Source organism: Xiphophorus maculatus, chromosome 7 (assembly GCF_002775205.1).
Source record: "Xiphophorus maculatus strain JP 163 A chromosome 7, X_maculatus-5.0-male, whole genome shotgun sequence".
Lineage (NCBI taxonomy): Eukaryota > Metazoa > Chordata > Actinopteri > Cyprinodontiformes > Poeciliidae > Xiphophorus > Xiphophorus maculatus.
Window position 1 is genome coordinate 26,699,302 of NC_036449.1, and position 14,263 is coordinate 26,713,564.

The 14,263-nt window shown below is 33.5% G+C and overlaps 1 protein-coding gene across 1 annotated transcript in view; it reads right to left on the reverse strand.

Annotated features, from left to right (window-relative positions):
• Positions 1-9,983, reverse strand: part of LOC111609286 (centromere-associated protein E-like) — a 33,981-nt gene extending 23,998 nt beyond the window's left edge. The window contains exons 1-19 of the mRNA XM_023336640.1: positions 9,901-9,983; positions 7,055-7,117; positions 6,026-6,061; positions 5,811-5,858; positions 4,314-4,349; positions 4,099-4,146; positions 3,867-3,914; positions 3,668-3,715; positions 3,452-3,499; positions 3,258-3,293; positions 2,614-2,661; positions 2,311-2,358; positions 2,086-2,127; positions 1,588-1,632; positions 1,435-1,470; positions 1,237-1,272; positions 1,053-1,100; positions 709-744; positions 524-571 (exon numbers count right to left, since the gene is read on the reverse strand). Coding sequence (XP_023192408.1) covers positions 524-571; positions 709-744; positions 1,053-1,100; positions 1,237-1,272; positions 1,435-1,470; positions 1,588-1,632; positions 2,086-2,127; positions 2,311-2,358; positions 2,614-2,661; positions 3,258-3,293; positions 3,452-3,499; positions 3,668-3,715; positions 3,867-3,914; positions 4,099-4,146; positions 4,314-4,349; positions 5,811-5,858; positions 6,026-6,061; positions 7,055-7,117; positions 9,901-9,911 — 809 coding nt within the window. The 5' untranslated portion in view covers positions 9,912-9,983. The remainder of the gene's footprint in view (positions 1-523; positions 572-708; positions 745-1,052; positions 1,101-1,236; positions 1,273-1,434; positions 1,471-1,587; positions 1,633-2,085; positions 2,128-2,310; positions 2,359-2,613; positions 2,662-3,257; positions 3,294-3,451; positions 3,500-3,667; positions 3,716-3,866; positions 3,915-4,098; positions 4,147-4,313; positions 4,350-5,810; positions 5,859-6,025; positions 6,062-7,054; positions 7,118-9,900) is intronic.
• Between the last annotated feature and the right edge of the window lie 4,280 nt (positions 9,984-14,263).

Genomic DNA, 14,263 nt, shown 5'->3' on the forward strand with positions numbered 1-14,263 from the left:
ACATCAGAAAACATGCAATGCTTTGAACATTACTCATGATCTCTAAACAAGCAACAAAATGATAAATGAACTTTTCTACTTAATATTCTAATATCTGGAGCTGACACATGTTCCTTTAGCTTTGACTTGTGAAAAATACCTTTTATTCTCCGATTCCAGTTCTTCTTCTTTTTGTTTAAGGTTCGACCTGAAGAGTGAAGAATAAAATGTCTGAAAATCTCTTATTGTTATTTAGTCAATATAATGATTTATTTAGATATTATTTATTTTATATTGGCTTTGGACAAAATTACAGTGTTCTGGTGCACTGCATGTTTACTTTGACCCAAACTAAACTGAAACAAGGCAGAGTAACATATTTATGTAGACCAAAAAAAAAAAGACAAAAACGTCACTTTGATAAAAGTCCAACTCCAAGATTGTGCTGTGAAACTAAGACTGCATAATATAGGATCTCCAAACCCTCCTCCATGTTTCATTATTTATCCAGGTGATATAAAAATCTACAAATAAAAACTCTTACTTTACTTGCTGGAGCTCATTTTCTAGTGATGTCTTTGTTTCAGTCAGACTGTGATAAAGATACCAGAACACAACCATTAATTTCACATATATTGAAGTAAAATCCCAGAACTGATGAGTGAACTGAGATTCTCAGATTATAATATTTAAACTCTAATGTTTTATGTCAAACTGTGGGAAAAATACCTTTGATTGACTGACTTCAATTCTTTTTCCTTTTCCCTGTTTTCAGAGGAAACAGCAGAAAGATATTTTAGGTTTTTATTACCTAAAAAATAAGAGTTTTATTGTTGTGGTGTAGACATCAATATAGTTTTTACAGTCTATAATCAGTAATCATTTTTTAGTTAATGTCTCAACAGTAACATATTTATGTAGACCAAAAAAAGACAAATTCTTCACTCAGATAAAAGTCCAACTCCAAGATTGTGCTGTGAAACTAAGACTGCATAATATAGGATCTCCAAACCCTCCTCCATGTTTCATTATTTAACCAGGTGATATGAAAATCTACAAATAAAAACTCTTACTTTACTTGCTGGAGCTCATTTTCTAGTGATGTCTTTGTTTCAGTCAGACTGTGATAAAAATACCAGAACAAAACCATTAATTTCACATTTCTGATATAAAATCCAAGAAATGATGAGTGAACTGAGATTCTCAGATTATAATATTTAAACTGTAATGTTTTATGTTAAACTGTAGGATAAATACCTTTGATTGACTGACTTCAATTCTTTTTCCTTTTCCCTGTTTTCAGAAGAAACAGCAGAAAGATATTTTAGGTTTTTATTACCTAAAAAAATAAGAGTTTTATTGTTGTGATGTAGACATCAATATAGTTTTTACAGTCTATAATCAGTGATTATATTTTAGTTAATGTCTCAACTAAACTCAAATGCAGAAAAATACCTCATCATCTGGAGCTCATTGTCATGTGATTCCAGGCTGTGATAAAGAGGAAATAGATAAATATTCTTCCCAACACCTGCAGTAAAATGAACTGAAACACCAGATTTATTTTATATTGTAATGTATTATTTTAGGCAATTGTGAGAAAAATACCTTTTATTGACTGATTTCAGTTCTTCTTTCTGCTTTAGGTCAGATCTATAAATGGTGAAAATATTTGCATTAGACCTGTTAGTTAATGCACTTGAAAGGGTTTTAATCTCTTCATTTAATTTAAAAATCTGAACGTTGTGCTTCATCAAAACAATGATTAAAGTATTTTTTTTTACCTCACATCATGAAGATTTGTCTCCAGAGATATATTACAAATATTTGTTATCAAAGTTCTTTCCAAATTAACATCATCAGCATCTTTGTCTCTATTATCTTCTTACTGTATATGTATTAATTTTATTAAATTATAGTAATACTGAATTTGTACATGAAGATTAATAATGTTAACTGCGATGTTTTCTTTCAGATTGTTGTGTGAAAGGCACATTACTGGTTTAAGTTCTTGCTAATTTCTTTATTCCCAAAATCACTTTTGGTAAAAAATGACAAAGGTCATTATTTTATGGAAAGTATCAATAAAAAAAGAAGAAAACTTACTTCACTTTATGGAGATCGTTTTCATGAGAAGTCTCAGTCAGTCTGAGTTAAAGATATGATCAATCATTTTCTTCATAAAGAGATTAAACAGGAACATCAGAGAATTTGCAATGCATTAAACTTCTTTCATGATCACTAAACAAGCAAACAGTTAGTAGAACTTTTTCACTTAATATCTTAATATCTGGAGCAGAAACATGTTCTGTTAGTTTGTGTGAACAATACCTTTTAATCTCTGATTCCAGTTCTTTTTCTTTTTGTTTAAAGTTTGATCTGAAGAGTGAAGAATAAAATGTGTCAAAGTCTCTTATTGTTATTTTGTCCTCAGGACCATGTGGGAGCTTCTAATCCTTTTCCACATTTTCAATCAATCAATCAATCAATCAATCAATCAATCAATCAATCAATCAATCAATCAATCAATCAATCAATCAATCAATCAATCAATCAAGTTTGTTCCAAATTTGTGGTGCATAGATTAATATCAATAAATATCTATGTGATAAAGTTGACTTTAAAAACACTTACTTCACTTCATTGAGCTCCTTTTCTTGTAGTTTTGCCGTTTCAGTCAGCCTGAGGTAAACACATCAGAATAAAAGGCTTAACCTCACAGCTTTAGTAGAAAAATCCCAGAACTCATGAGTGAACTGAAATTTTCAGATTCAGGGTAGGAAAATGTCAGGGGCAGAATAGACAAGTTCTAAAGGTGCCACCCATCCAGGGGGCACTAAAAAAACGGCAAAATAAAAAGTAACTTTCAATGTTCTTTTTAATATCATAATATGAATTAGCTGCATAACGATACTTTGCTTTGTTGCCCTACTCTTTCTCCACTATTTAGTTTGTCCCAGGACCCTGTGGGCCCCTCCCTCTCTGCTCACAGTCTCAGGTACTGTATGAGAAAATAGACAAGACATAATATCTCTGAGGAAAACAAAACATCCCAAATAATCTGGTACTAAAGGATGAAAATAGAGAAACGAAGAGGAAAAACATGACAGAGAAAGAGGGGCAGTAATATTAATGTGATGAAAACTTTGTTGCCTTAGTTATTTCACAGAGTGTAGTCCTGCAGGAAATTAATGAAAAACATAAAACATAAAACCTCACCTAGGGCACCAAAGTGGTTATATAGATTAAATATTTAAACTGCAATGTGGGAACGATACCTTTGATTAGCTGACTTCAGATCTTCTTTTCCTTTCCTGTTTCAAAAAGAAATATGACAAAGATCTATAAAGTTTGTATAATCCCATAAAAGCTTTAAGGTGATATAAACCTCATCACTGATGTTTTTACAGTCTTTGATCAGTAAATATTTTCTGGTCATGGTTCCATATAAAAACAAATATACAAAAAATACCTCATCTTCTGGAGCTCATCCTCATGGGATGTTTTTGCCTCAATCAATCTGTTTTAAAACATGACAGATACAAACGTTTAACATAGATATTGAAGAAGTTCAACAGCATTTTAGTGTGTTTAATAATTTCACCATATAATTAAGGTTATCGCATAAATTTAGAAAGTCAGAAACAAAATATTTTCACTAATATTTCTTTTAACTTTCCAGCATTACATTTTACTGGCTGATTCCACTTCTTCTTCTTTTTGTCTTAAAGTAGATCTGTAGAGGTAAAAATGAACTATTAAAACATTGTTTGAGAAATAATTGTATTAAATCTCATCTTAGCTAAATTGTACATTAACACCAAGGAAGTGAAGTTTATGTCTTAAGTAATAATTTCTGCAGATCATTGAAGAAACTGAATACTGACCTGATCTCCTGGATTTCCTTTGCATGATTAGCCCTTTCCTCAGTCAGTCTGAGTTAAATATATAACAGATCAGCTTCTTCACAACGCAGATTAACAGGAACATCAGAGAACTTGTAATGCATTACATTTTTTTCATGATGATTAAATAAGCAACGTTAGAAGAAATGTTACACTTGACTTCCTAATATCTGGGACTGAAACATGTTCTGTTAGCTTGTTGTGTGAACAATACCTTTTATTAGCTGATTCAAGCTCCTGTTCTTTCTGTTCGAGAGCATCTCTAAAGAGTGAAGAATAAAATGTGTGAACATTTCTAACGTTGTAAGACAATTAGCAAATATATGGAATTACTGGTATTGCACTTAAAACTTAAATTTATAAATATATTCTAGTCAATTCATGTCCAATCACATTGTTCTGATATTATAGATTGATTGAAAAGCTTACTTTGTCTGCTGAAGTTCATCTTCACAAGTCCTAAGACTGTCAAAAAGATCACAGAATGAAAAGTGTCGTGAAAACTGGTATGGGGTTGTGAGATCTCTTCAGGTACACGCAGAAAACGGAGCATAAAGGCCTGAGGGAAATAAGTAATCTGTGAGTTGATTTAAGTATAGTTATAAATGAATATATATGTGCACATGTAAACACTGAATGATTTTTAAACATGTATTCTTGTATTTTACTCATATACTCTTGTATTTTACTCTGTAAGGAGAATAACATGATGATTATGTATGATGTGTTGGTGCAAATGTGTGTGGACTCAACGTTATGATGAATGTGAAGGACAGGGAGATTGAACATAATGATGGCAAGTCGACAGGACGACGCAGAGGAAACACCAGCAGAGGACCGCACCCTAGAACCACGGGGAAACTGAGACTTCGCGCCGACAAGAAGGGACAAGAGCCATCACCCCCAGCCCTGGCTCATGATTTTACAGTCGACTCTGCCTCAACCCAACGATCTCAAACCAACCGCAACGGACTTGGAGAACAGACAAAGATCCCAGGAGGGATGAGGAATTGGATGTTCGAAGGACAAGGACCAATTCTGCTTTGCTTCTATTCCAAAGAGGATTTTTCCACACAAGGATAAAGACTCTGAACCAAGGAATTTAAGGACTTCTGTTGCCGAGATCAATTGCCATCTGGGTATGAGACGAACTGCGCCCTAAAAGCCTCTCTTAGCTAATTAGTGACACAGGTCAGGGAAGGAAATTAGGATAATATGTTGGGTTATGTTGATTTTATTATTTTGATTTGGTATTGTAATCTTTAATAATCTGTATGTCACTTACCCCTGCTGAAGCTTGCTTAATAAAAATATCTTTATAAAATTTTATAGAGGATGGTGGACATTGAAATTAATTGAGTCATTGATTGTTTTAGTTTCTCCAATTTAAGTAAAATTAGTGTACATGATTCCAGTAATGTGGAGGCTTCGGACTTTCCTTTAGTGAGAGTAAAAATAACGACCCTGCGACTTGAATCTAAGTCACTAAATCTAATCTAGCCGTTTCCAAGTGCAGGTTATTTAAGAGAGAGGGCTACCGTTAACAGGAGTGGTTATTGGGACTACGCAGCTGTGAGGGCTACTCAGTTGACTGTTCCTTAACTGTAGAGGGTCGTAACTTCTGGATCGAAGGTAGTTAGAGCTAGACGAGTCTCTCTCGCCACCGGTTTAAACAGATTATCTCTAATAGACGTTCTGTAGGGTAAGACCCAGGTCTTAGAGATATTCCGGACCCGTTAGACGGAGAACTGGTCAGTAGTCAGTTCAGAGGAGTTGTGAGGAGTGGGCGGGGCTGACTATTGATAGATTAACTCTACAAATTTTTTTCATGATGATTAAATAAGCAAAGTTAGAAGAAATGTTACACTTGGCTTCCTAATATCTGGGACTGAAACATGTTCTGTTAGCTTGTTGTGTGAACAATACCTTTTATTAGCTGATTCAAGCTCCTGTTCTTTCTGTTCGAGGGCATCTCTAAAGAGTGAAGAATAAAATGTGTGAACATTTCTAACGTTGTAAGACAATTAGCAAATATATGGAATTACTGGTATTGCACTTAAAACTTAAATTTATAAATATATTCTAGTCAATTCATGTCCAATCACATTGTTCTGATGTTATAGATTGATTGAAAAGCTTACTTTGTCTGCTGAAGTTCATCTTCACAAGTCCTAAGACTGTCAAAAAGATCACAGAATGAAAAGTTGCATAAAAATTTACACCAGTGTTATTACAGAGGCAATAGATTTTAATCCCACCAATTTAAAGTTATGAAAATATGAAACATGTATGAAAGTGTAGTAAAGTCTTAATTTCTCCAATGATGATGAACCATGAATGAACAATACCAAATTTTGTGTCCTCATCCAGTCATACATGCACTTTATCCCTGACATTCTCTTCACTTCCACAGCTCTAAATTGTAGTTCTATCTACGATATAGATAGATATAGATAGATAGGACTATCTATGATATAGATAGGACTACAGACCCACAGGGAGCCACATTAACCTCTTAACCCTACATTCCTTCTTTCCTTTTAATATTTTAAGTATTTTTAATGGAAATTTTATTTGTGGAGCTCCACTTGTTTGTTTCACTGCATTTTACAAAATTGCCTTTTTGTTTCATTCTTTTATCAGGATTTAGACCAGAAATATAAGTTTATAATGCATTCTGGAGTTTAAACATTGATAAATTCAATGCAATAAAAAACGCAGTTGTTTGCCTCCTGAAAATGTTTTCTACTGATTATATTTTTTAGATGATTTGTAACTTTTTCAGATCTTTTGGTCATTAGAGATGTTCTCAGTATGACTTCTGAAACTGAGCTAAGCTTTCTGAATAAAATAGTTTAATCACAGGTAGTTTATTGTTTTATTGAGGGAAGCCAGAAGACCAGGTTGGAATTAATATCTTTTTTGTTTAATGAATGAAATAATCATTTGCCATTTGCGTTTTATATTTATTCAGGTCTTTGTTCAATAATAATAACAATAGTTTGATGATCTGAAACATTTCAGTGTGACATAAAAGAAAAAAAAATGATGAAACATCTATGTGGGCAAACACTTTTTCATTGCATGGTATTTTATGTCATTTTCAAAAGGTTATTTACACAACTTAAACATTTAAAGTTACCACACAACATCTGGAGTGTTCATCTTACCTTATTCTCTCTTCCTCATCTTGTTGAGGTTGTTCCGTGTCTTCCGAATTTTTCTTACACGGACTATAGAGGAAAAAATGAATAGACTTAGAATAAAATATAATGCTAAAACAGACATACAAATGTATAAATCTGTGTTCTTTTCAAGCTGTTAATTTTATCAGTCTAGTGCATTAAAAAACCTTTTCTATAGATTCTGCATACATCACTTCCAAAAGTCGTGATTTTCTATTTTCTGGGAATCAGCAGGTCACCCTGGCTGTGAAGAATCACTGCAGTCCCAGTTGCTCACAGCTTCACCATTATGTTTTATTGTTGGTATGATGTTGTTTTTAATCAAATGTTTGCTTGTTTTATCCCAGATGCAATGAGACACATCTTTCAAAAAGATTACATATGTAATTTTTGACATATTATAATAATATTTTAAGACACTTGTTTTAAAATATTATTTTGTTGAATGTTTTAGTCAGCTTTTGTTTTCCCCTATTAATCATCCCATTTATGTTATTTTGTCCAATCTTTTTTGCATATTACAGTCGTGAACTTTGACCTTTACAGAGGTAAATGTGGCCTGCAGCACTTCAGTTGTGCTTTTTGTAACCTCCTCTATTCATTATCTATTTCTTCTTGGTATAATTTTAGCTTGCCAGTAACTTGTTGCATGGTTTATTTATTTGTGGTTAATGATTCATATTGTGGTTTTAGTAAAATCTCAAAGCCAAATAAATCACTTTGTAAGTAACAGATGTAAATGACTTTGTCTGTTATAATTTGTGAATAATTTCTTTAGATTGAAGCAGAACTTATATTTTAAGTGGTTTCTTGATTCAGTGTGGCTGGTCAAACTGAACTCAGATTTCTAAAAACCTGGTAAATCACAACTAATTCATGTAATTCACTTTTTTTCCTTGAAAAATGAATTAGTTTTATCTGATGTATTTTTGTTATTACTCAGGTTTTCTGTGTCTCATAACTTTTTTTAAATAATTAAGTGTGACCAAAAAGCAAAGATTGAGGAAGTTTTTTGTTTGTTTTATTTAGTTTTTTCTTTCACAGCATTGTTTTTGGTGACTCTTATTGAACGGCGTATTACTATCATGGTCCACACATCCCTTAACACTAGGAGGGCCAGGTTTTTAAGGTTTTTAAGACCCGGTCTTAAAAACCTGGCAGGGTTTTTAAGACCCTGTCCAAACTGACGACTCTGATGGCTCAAATTAGCCTCCATTCATCCATTCTTCTATTCTTCTATTGTTCTATTGTACATGTGGTCGTTGACCGTCAGGCCAGAAGGTAGGAGTGTGAATAGTCCATGTTGGGGGTGGGTATCTATGATACCTACGACTAGTCAGTTTAGTTTTGAAGCATACATGAAGTGTTTTTGGAGAGATGCGACCTTTTGCAGCTGATCCATGCTGCATTATCCAGGTCATTTTGCCAAATGTACATAGAGTTTGCAAAACATACAATCTGTTTCAAAAAGTATGCAAAGGTTTTTCTAAAAGAAATTAGTAATGTTTCTCTTTGAAATAAAGCTAAGAGGGTATAAAATGACAGTTTAGAAATAAACTAACCAAATTAATTGTGTTGATCCACCTCAAAAAAATCATGCAAAAAGTGTAAGCAAAAGAAATCTGGGAGACTTTGCACATGCAAATTTGCATGCAGCCTTTTGTGCTGTGGAGGATAAATAGGTGACTGCTTCACCTATTTAGTTCACAAGAACTAATGGCATTTATTTCAGTCATAATCTTGCGGGGGGTGACCAAGGTTCCATCACTATGTGACAGCTGGTCAGCAAACCTGGCAAACATGATTGACATGGCAGCACTGAATGCACATGTGCTTTATCAGGCATGCATTGGGGTGCAGGAGAGACGGGTGGACTTCTATTTTACTGTCAGTCCTGCACTTTATATTTTATATTTAGATTTATATTCATATTTTATACTGTATTTTATTTTACTCACAACATTGGAACCTCAAACATTGTCCTGAGCCGTATGCAACGAAATTTCGTTCTGTATACACCCTGTGCATGCAAAATGACAACAAAGTCAGCCTAAGTCGAAGTCTAAGGAACAATTGTGCAACTGTGAGATGCGTTGAGGCCATTAACAGGGTACTTATAAGGTAATGGCCCTATTTACTGAACAAAAGCACCTGCTAGATAAAATCCTTCAGGTCATTTGGCCTGTCTCTAGACTGAATAGGTAGAAACACCAAATGGACTACCTTCGGTGAGGAAGTTTCTCTTTTTGTTCTTATGTTAAAGACTCTAATCTACCAGTGGCCAAGACGTTGTGCTTGGAGAATGTGAACCTTGGAATCAGAGTCCCAATTCAAAATGATAATCATCTAGAACACCAAAATAACCTAATCTCATTTCTCAGTATGAGTTTGTTGGTTCCTCTACTATAATGTTGTAGCTGAAATGAGGTATGACAACTAATAATGTCACACTTCCTGGTAGTGCAGGAAAAACTAAAGTCTCCAACATAATCTGATTATTATTCATCTGCAATATATCACCTGAACAACAGAGGTCGCTGTTGTGCATATCTGCCATGAACCACTGAGTAAATTTCTCTCATTATAAAATTTTGATTTATCTCGCATCTTCATAAATATTCATGAAATTAATAATTTGGCATCTTCTGTTGACTTGCAATTAACACTTTTAAATACAATTTATATTTTGGATGTTATGATCCTACACTCACACTGAGGTACAATGGATTGGCTCTTGTCTTGTCTGATTACATATGAGTCTTTTAGTAACACAATTTTAAATCAACAGGTTTAATATCACTAAGATATTACTGTAAAGATATTTCTCTTACCAGTTCCCCATTATGACTTCTCTCTTCTGAACTGTCCGTCTACATCAGTCGGTCCGTACCGTCGACACGGAGAAAACACAAATACATTCTGATGAAGGTTTACTATCTCTTTTACTTTTTACTTGACATCAGGACTTACTGGTTTCTGGAATGTGTGACTCATTAGTCATAGTGGCAGACTTTAGCACTGCACCGAGAAGATGTGCTTACTGAGTTACACAAAAGAATTCAACAGTTAAAGTTTTAGGATAGTGGAAGAAAACAACATCCAATTTCTTAACAAATACAAAAAAAAAAAAACCCTCAGTTTTGGAACAGGTTCTAAAACATATAACAATTTACACAAAACAAGCAATAAAACCTTTATTCTACATATGGTTAATCTTTTTACTCATGCAGAATCTGTTTTGGTTTTATCTGAAAAAGGAGAACATTTGTGCATTCGATCATTCCCACTGTCCAAAGGACCACAAGATGGCACACTTTCTTAATTTCACAAAGCTAAAAAAATCATCCTGCCTTCTCTGGAAAGTTCATGGCTAAAACATTCAGTGATGAACATCATTTGTATTTAATGAGAAACTCGTAAAAATCTTGCTTCCTTAAATCCATCTCTGTATTTTTAAGACCAACTGAATATTTACAATGTTAGCGTGTAGACTAGCCTTATGGGAGGGCTATAAAAAAATTAAATTAAAATCATATTTTTCTGACATGGCCTTTAGTTCCAACAGTAAAAACAGGTTAGAAAACAAAATAGAAACTTCATTCAAAGAGGAACCAACAAAGGCATGATCCTTCACACCATGATTGACATGAAGATCTTTCATTTTGTGGAAGCAGCTGTCATCTTTATTGTTTCAGTCTGAAGCCTTTTCCTTCAGACATGTAGCTCCAAATTGTTAAAAAAATGTTTAGAATATTTGCAGCATCTACTTATTTTTAATATGTAACTGTGTATTGTTTAAATTAAACTGTGAAAAGTTATTTAAAAAATAAAAAAGTACCTTAATCTGTCCTGTAAAAAGCAGAATTTAATATTTTAAAAATAGTTTTGCTATAAAAAAGTAAAGGCAAATTATTGGCGGACAACATATGTACATGTATGTTTTCAAAAAGCAATGTTGTTAGTGTTTTGTTTTGTTTTATTTCCAGTGGTTTGCAGGACAAAATGCAGTTTGTTCCAATGAAACTGAGCCAAAGCTCCTTGCTGCAGCAGGTCCATTCCTGCTGGGTTTGGGTTGGTTCCTCATTCAGAAGCCTTTTGCAAAAATGTTTATGTGAGTCAAAGTCATTTAGCTCATTCTCATTTAACTAAAGAGGAGCATTCTTTAGATCACAAATACAAATATGATTTTATTAAGTTCTGCAAAAAAGATTGACATTGACTATGACACACCAAGCAACATCTTTCATTTTTGTTTCTTGCCTCCTGGAAAATATGCGTGTTGTTTTTTATATACAGCTTAAGGAAGTATGAGAGTGACTATTTTCTGAGGAAGGAATTATAATTTTCTCTTGTAGATGAAAAGACCAACCCAACAACATATCTTCTGTTTATGTGCTTATCTATTTCCTTATGCTTATGCATAAAACATCACAAACATTTAGAGGGAATGTATCTGTCATCACGCTGAACAGAAGGCACACTTTTGCATTGCAATGGATTATTATTGTGCAAATGTTAATTTAATGTTAAACATGCAGTCAAAGGGAATCATTTCAAAATGCTGATGCAGATTTTTAGTCATCTAATCCTGATTGAGTAGAAATCAACTGAACTTCTTTTCTAGTTGCCTTGTATTCACACAATCAGGATAAGCTGTTAAAATGCTCTGGTGGAGAATGAGTGAACATTATCAACTAAAATGTATATTTTTATGAAACTGAATAATAAAGAGCATTATTGTGACTGCTTGTAAATTTCAGTGATCAGAACAGTAGTGAGAAGAAGCCTTCCTTTAAGGATTGGAAAATAGTTCATTTTATTAATCAAAGATTTAACCAAGTTTCTTTTCAAAAGCAAAAAGATGAAAAAATCTGACTACAGATCTTGATTATGAGTTTCATTCTCTCTTTCTCTTTAATCAATAATCATCTAACCAGAAAGATATTTTATGCAGTGAATAATGTAACTGGGACTGGAGCCAAAGGTGTTTTTTCCTGAAGCTGTGAAACCTGTTCTGTAAGATGTCGGAGAACCAACAGCAACTTTTACGTTTTAGTTACTTCTTGAGCAAAGTCAAACCGACAGCGACCGAGAAGAGGCAAGGGAAACCAAACGGAGCGTGTGGACACTGAGAAGTCAAAATCATAAGGTAGGAAAATTTTATCATTCCTAAAACGGAATGAAAATTGGAAAGAAAAAACAGCAATGAAATACATCTTATAGATTTCTTGCATTATTACTTAAAACATATTTTTTGAAATTATTAAGAGGCAATAGTTCTTTTTCTGATAAAAAGATGTTAGATTACAACACAAATCTCTTCTGTGAGACAGATAGGAAGTGTGTTAAAACATAGATCCTTGTGGTGATGGTACCTTATTGCACATAGTGGGTTTGTCAACATTTGTAATCAGTCAGGATGCAGCAGAGATAAAATCTGTCCCTGAAATTGGACCTAGCATCATGTTACCTTGAGTGGATGATATCAGTTCCTTTGTCTGGATTCACACTTTTAGGAAGAGAAACCATTTGGGACCAGATGTTAAGCCACATGTGAAATGTTTTGTTTTTATAACAAATCCTGATTTCATCATGACAATGAACTGGAACAGTTAATTTTCTACAATTAAAAGACCTACTGATGTCTCTATATTTGTAGATAGATCTGTATCTTCCAGAACTGCTGTAGCTCTTCTTGACATAGACTCAACTGTGCATCACAAATTGGCTGCTGAGTGAATGTCTTCTGTATGAATGTATTCTGTAAGATTTGTGGACAGTGAAATTAATTGAGTCACCTATTATTTTATGGTTCCTCTAATTAGTGTAAAACTTATGAACATGATTCTAGAAATTTGGTGGCTTCAGAAATTCCTTTAGTATTGGTAAAATAATGACCTTGGGGTTTATGTTGAGCCATTAAAAATCATCTAGTCTGTAATAAATGCACATTGTTGATAGGGAGAGAGCTACCGTTAACAAGAGTGGTTATTGAAGTTATGCAGTTGTGAGGGCTACTCAGCGAATTGCTTCTTAACTGAAAAGAGTCATAATTTTTGGACTGTAGTTAGTTAAAGGCTAGATAAATCTCTCCACACCAGCTTAGACAGAATATCTCCCCTACACCTGTCTCAAGGTAAGACTCAAGGGTTTAGAGATTTTCCGGACCCAGACGGAGAGCTGGTCAGTAGTCAGTCCATGGTAGATGTGAAGTTTAGGGCAGGGCTGGTTATTGCGCAATAACAGAGCATAAAACTCATCATTGCTGCTGACTCTGAGGTTTAATTAATTAACTCTAAAACTGTTTGGGATGAAACAACACAGTTAATATTGGGCTTACATCATATTTTATACAGAACCCAAACTGGGTTTTTTATTCTGCATCATCTGTAAAGAAATTATTTCATATGATTGATATTATATAAATAAATACAAAAGATAGAAATATGTCTTATTTTGCTGATACTTTTTAATCATTTGTCTTAGCCTCTATTTATTTACTATGTTACTTTTTCCCTCAAACAAATTTTCCCTGCTAAACATTTGGGACGAATTCTGTGATCGGAAGCAGCTTGTAGCTAATATCATTTTCAATCTACACAAATCTCAAAGTAGTAAAGAACAATGAGGCAAAACAAAGTGAACACAGGCGTATTACCAAACAGAATTTGATGGAAGTTTTCAATCATTTCAGAAAACTCAAAATTAGTGGCAAGTTCTGAAATGGGAAACAAGAGCAACTGCCCACTGAGGTATTTTGTAGGTGGCGGCAGGAGTGCATCCTCTGGAAGCTGGTAAATTATATGAATGATAGGCAAATAGTTTCACTTCATACAGAAAATAATCTATTAAAGTTCAAACCATTTTATTGCAATAGGGAATAATCCATGCTTGATAATAATTTTAGATTTTTCCAACAGCAAAATGGACATAGAAGGAGAAACCAACAAACAGCAAAGCGATCAGTAAGAAAAATTACTTTCTCAGGACATTTTCTTTGGTAAATTTATTTTCTTCAATAAGACTCAGTTTTAAACAAATTATTTTTAATCCACAGACATGTTCAGGAAGACAAGAATAAAGAAGAAACTGAAAGCAGGTCAATTATATAAACTGTCTGAAACTAGATTTACTTTATACAGAGAAAAAGTTTATTAAAGTTTAAGCCAAATAAGGACATTAGGAAAGAATCCA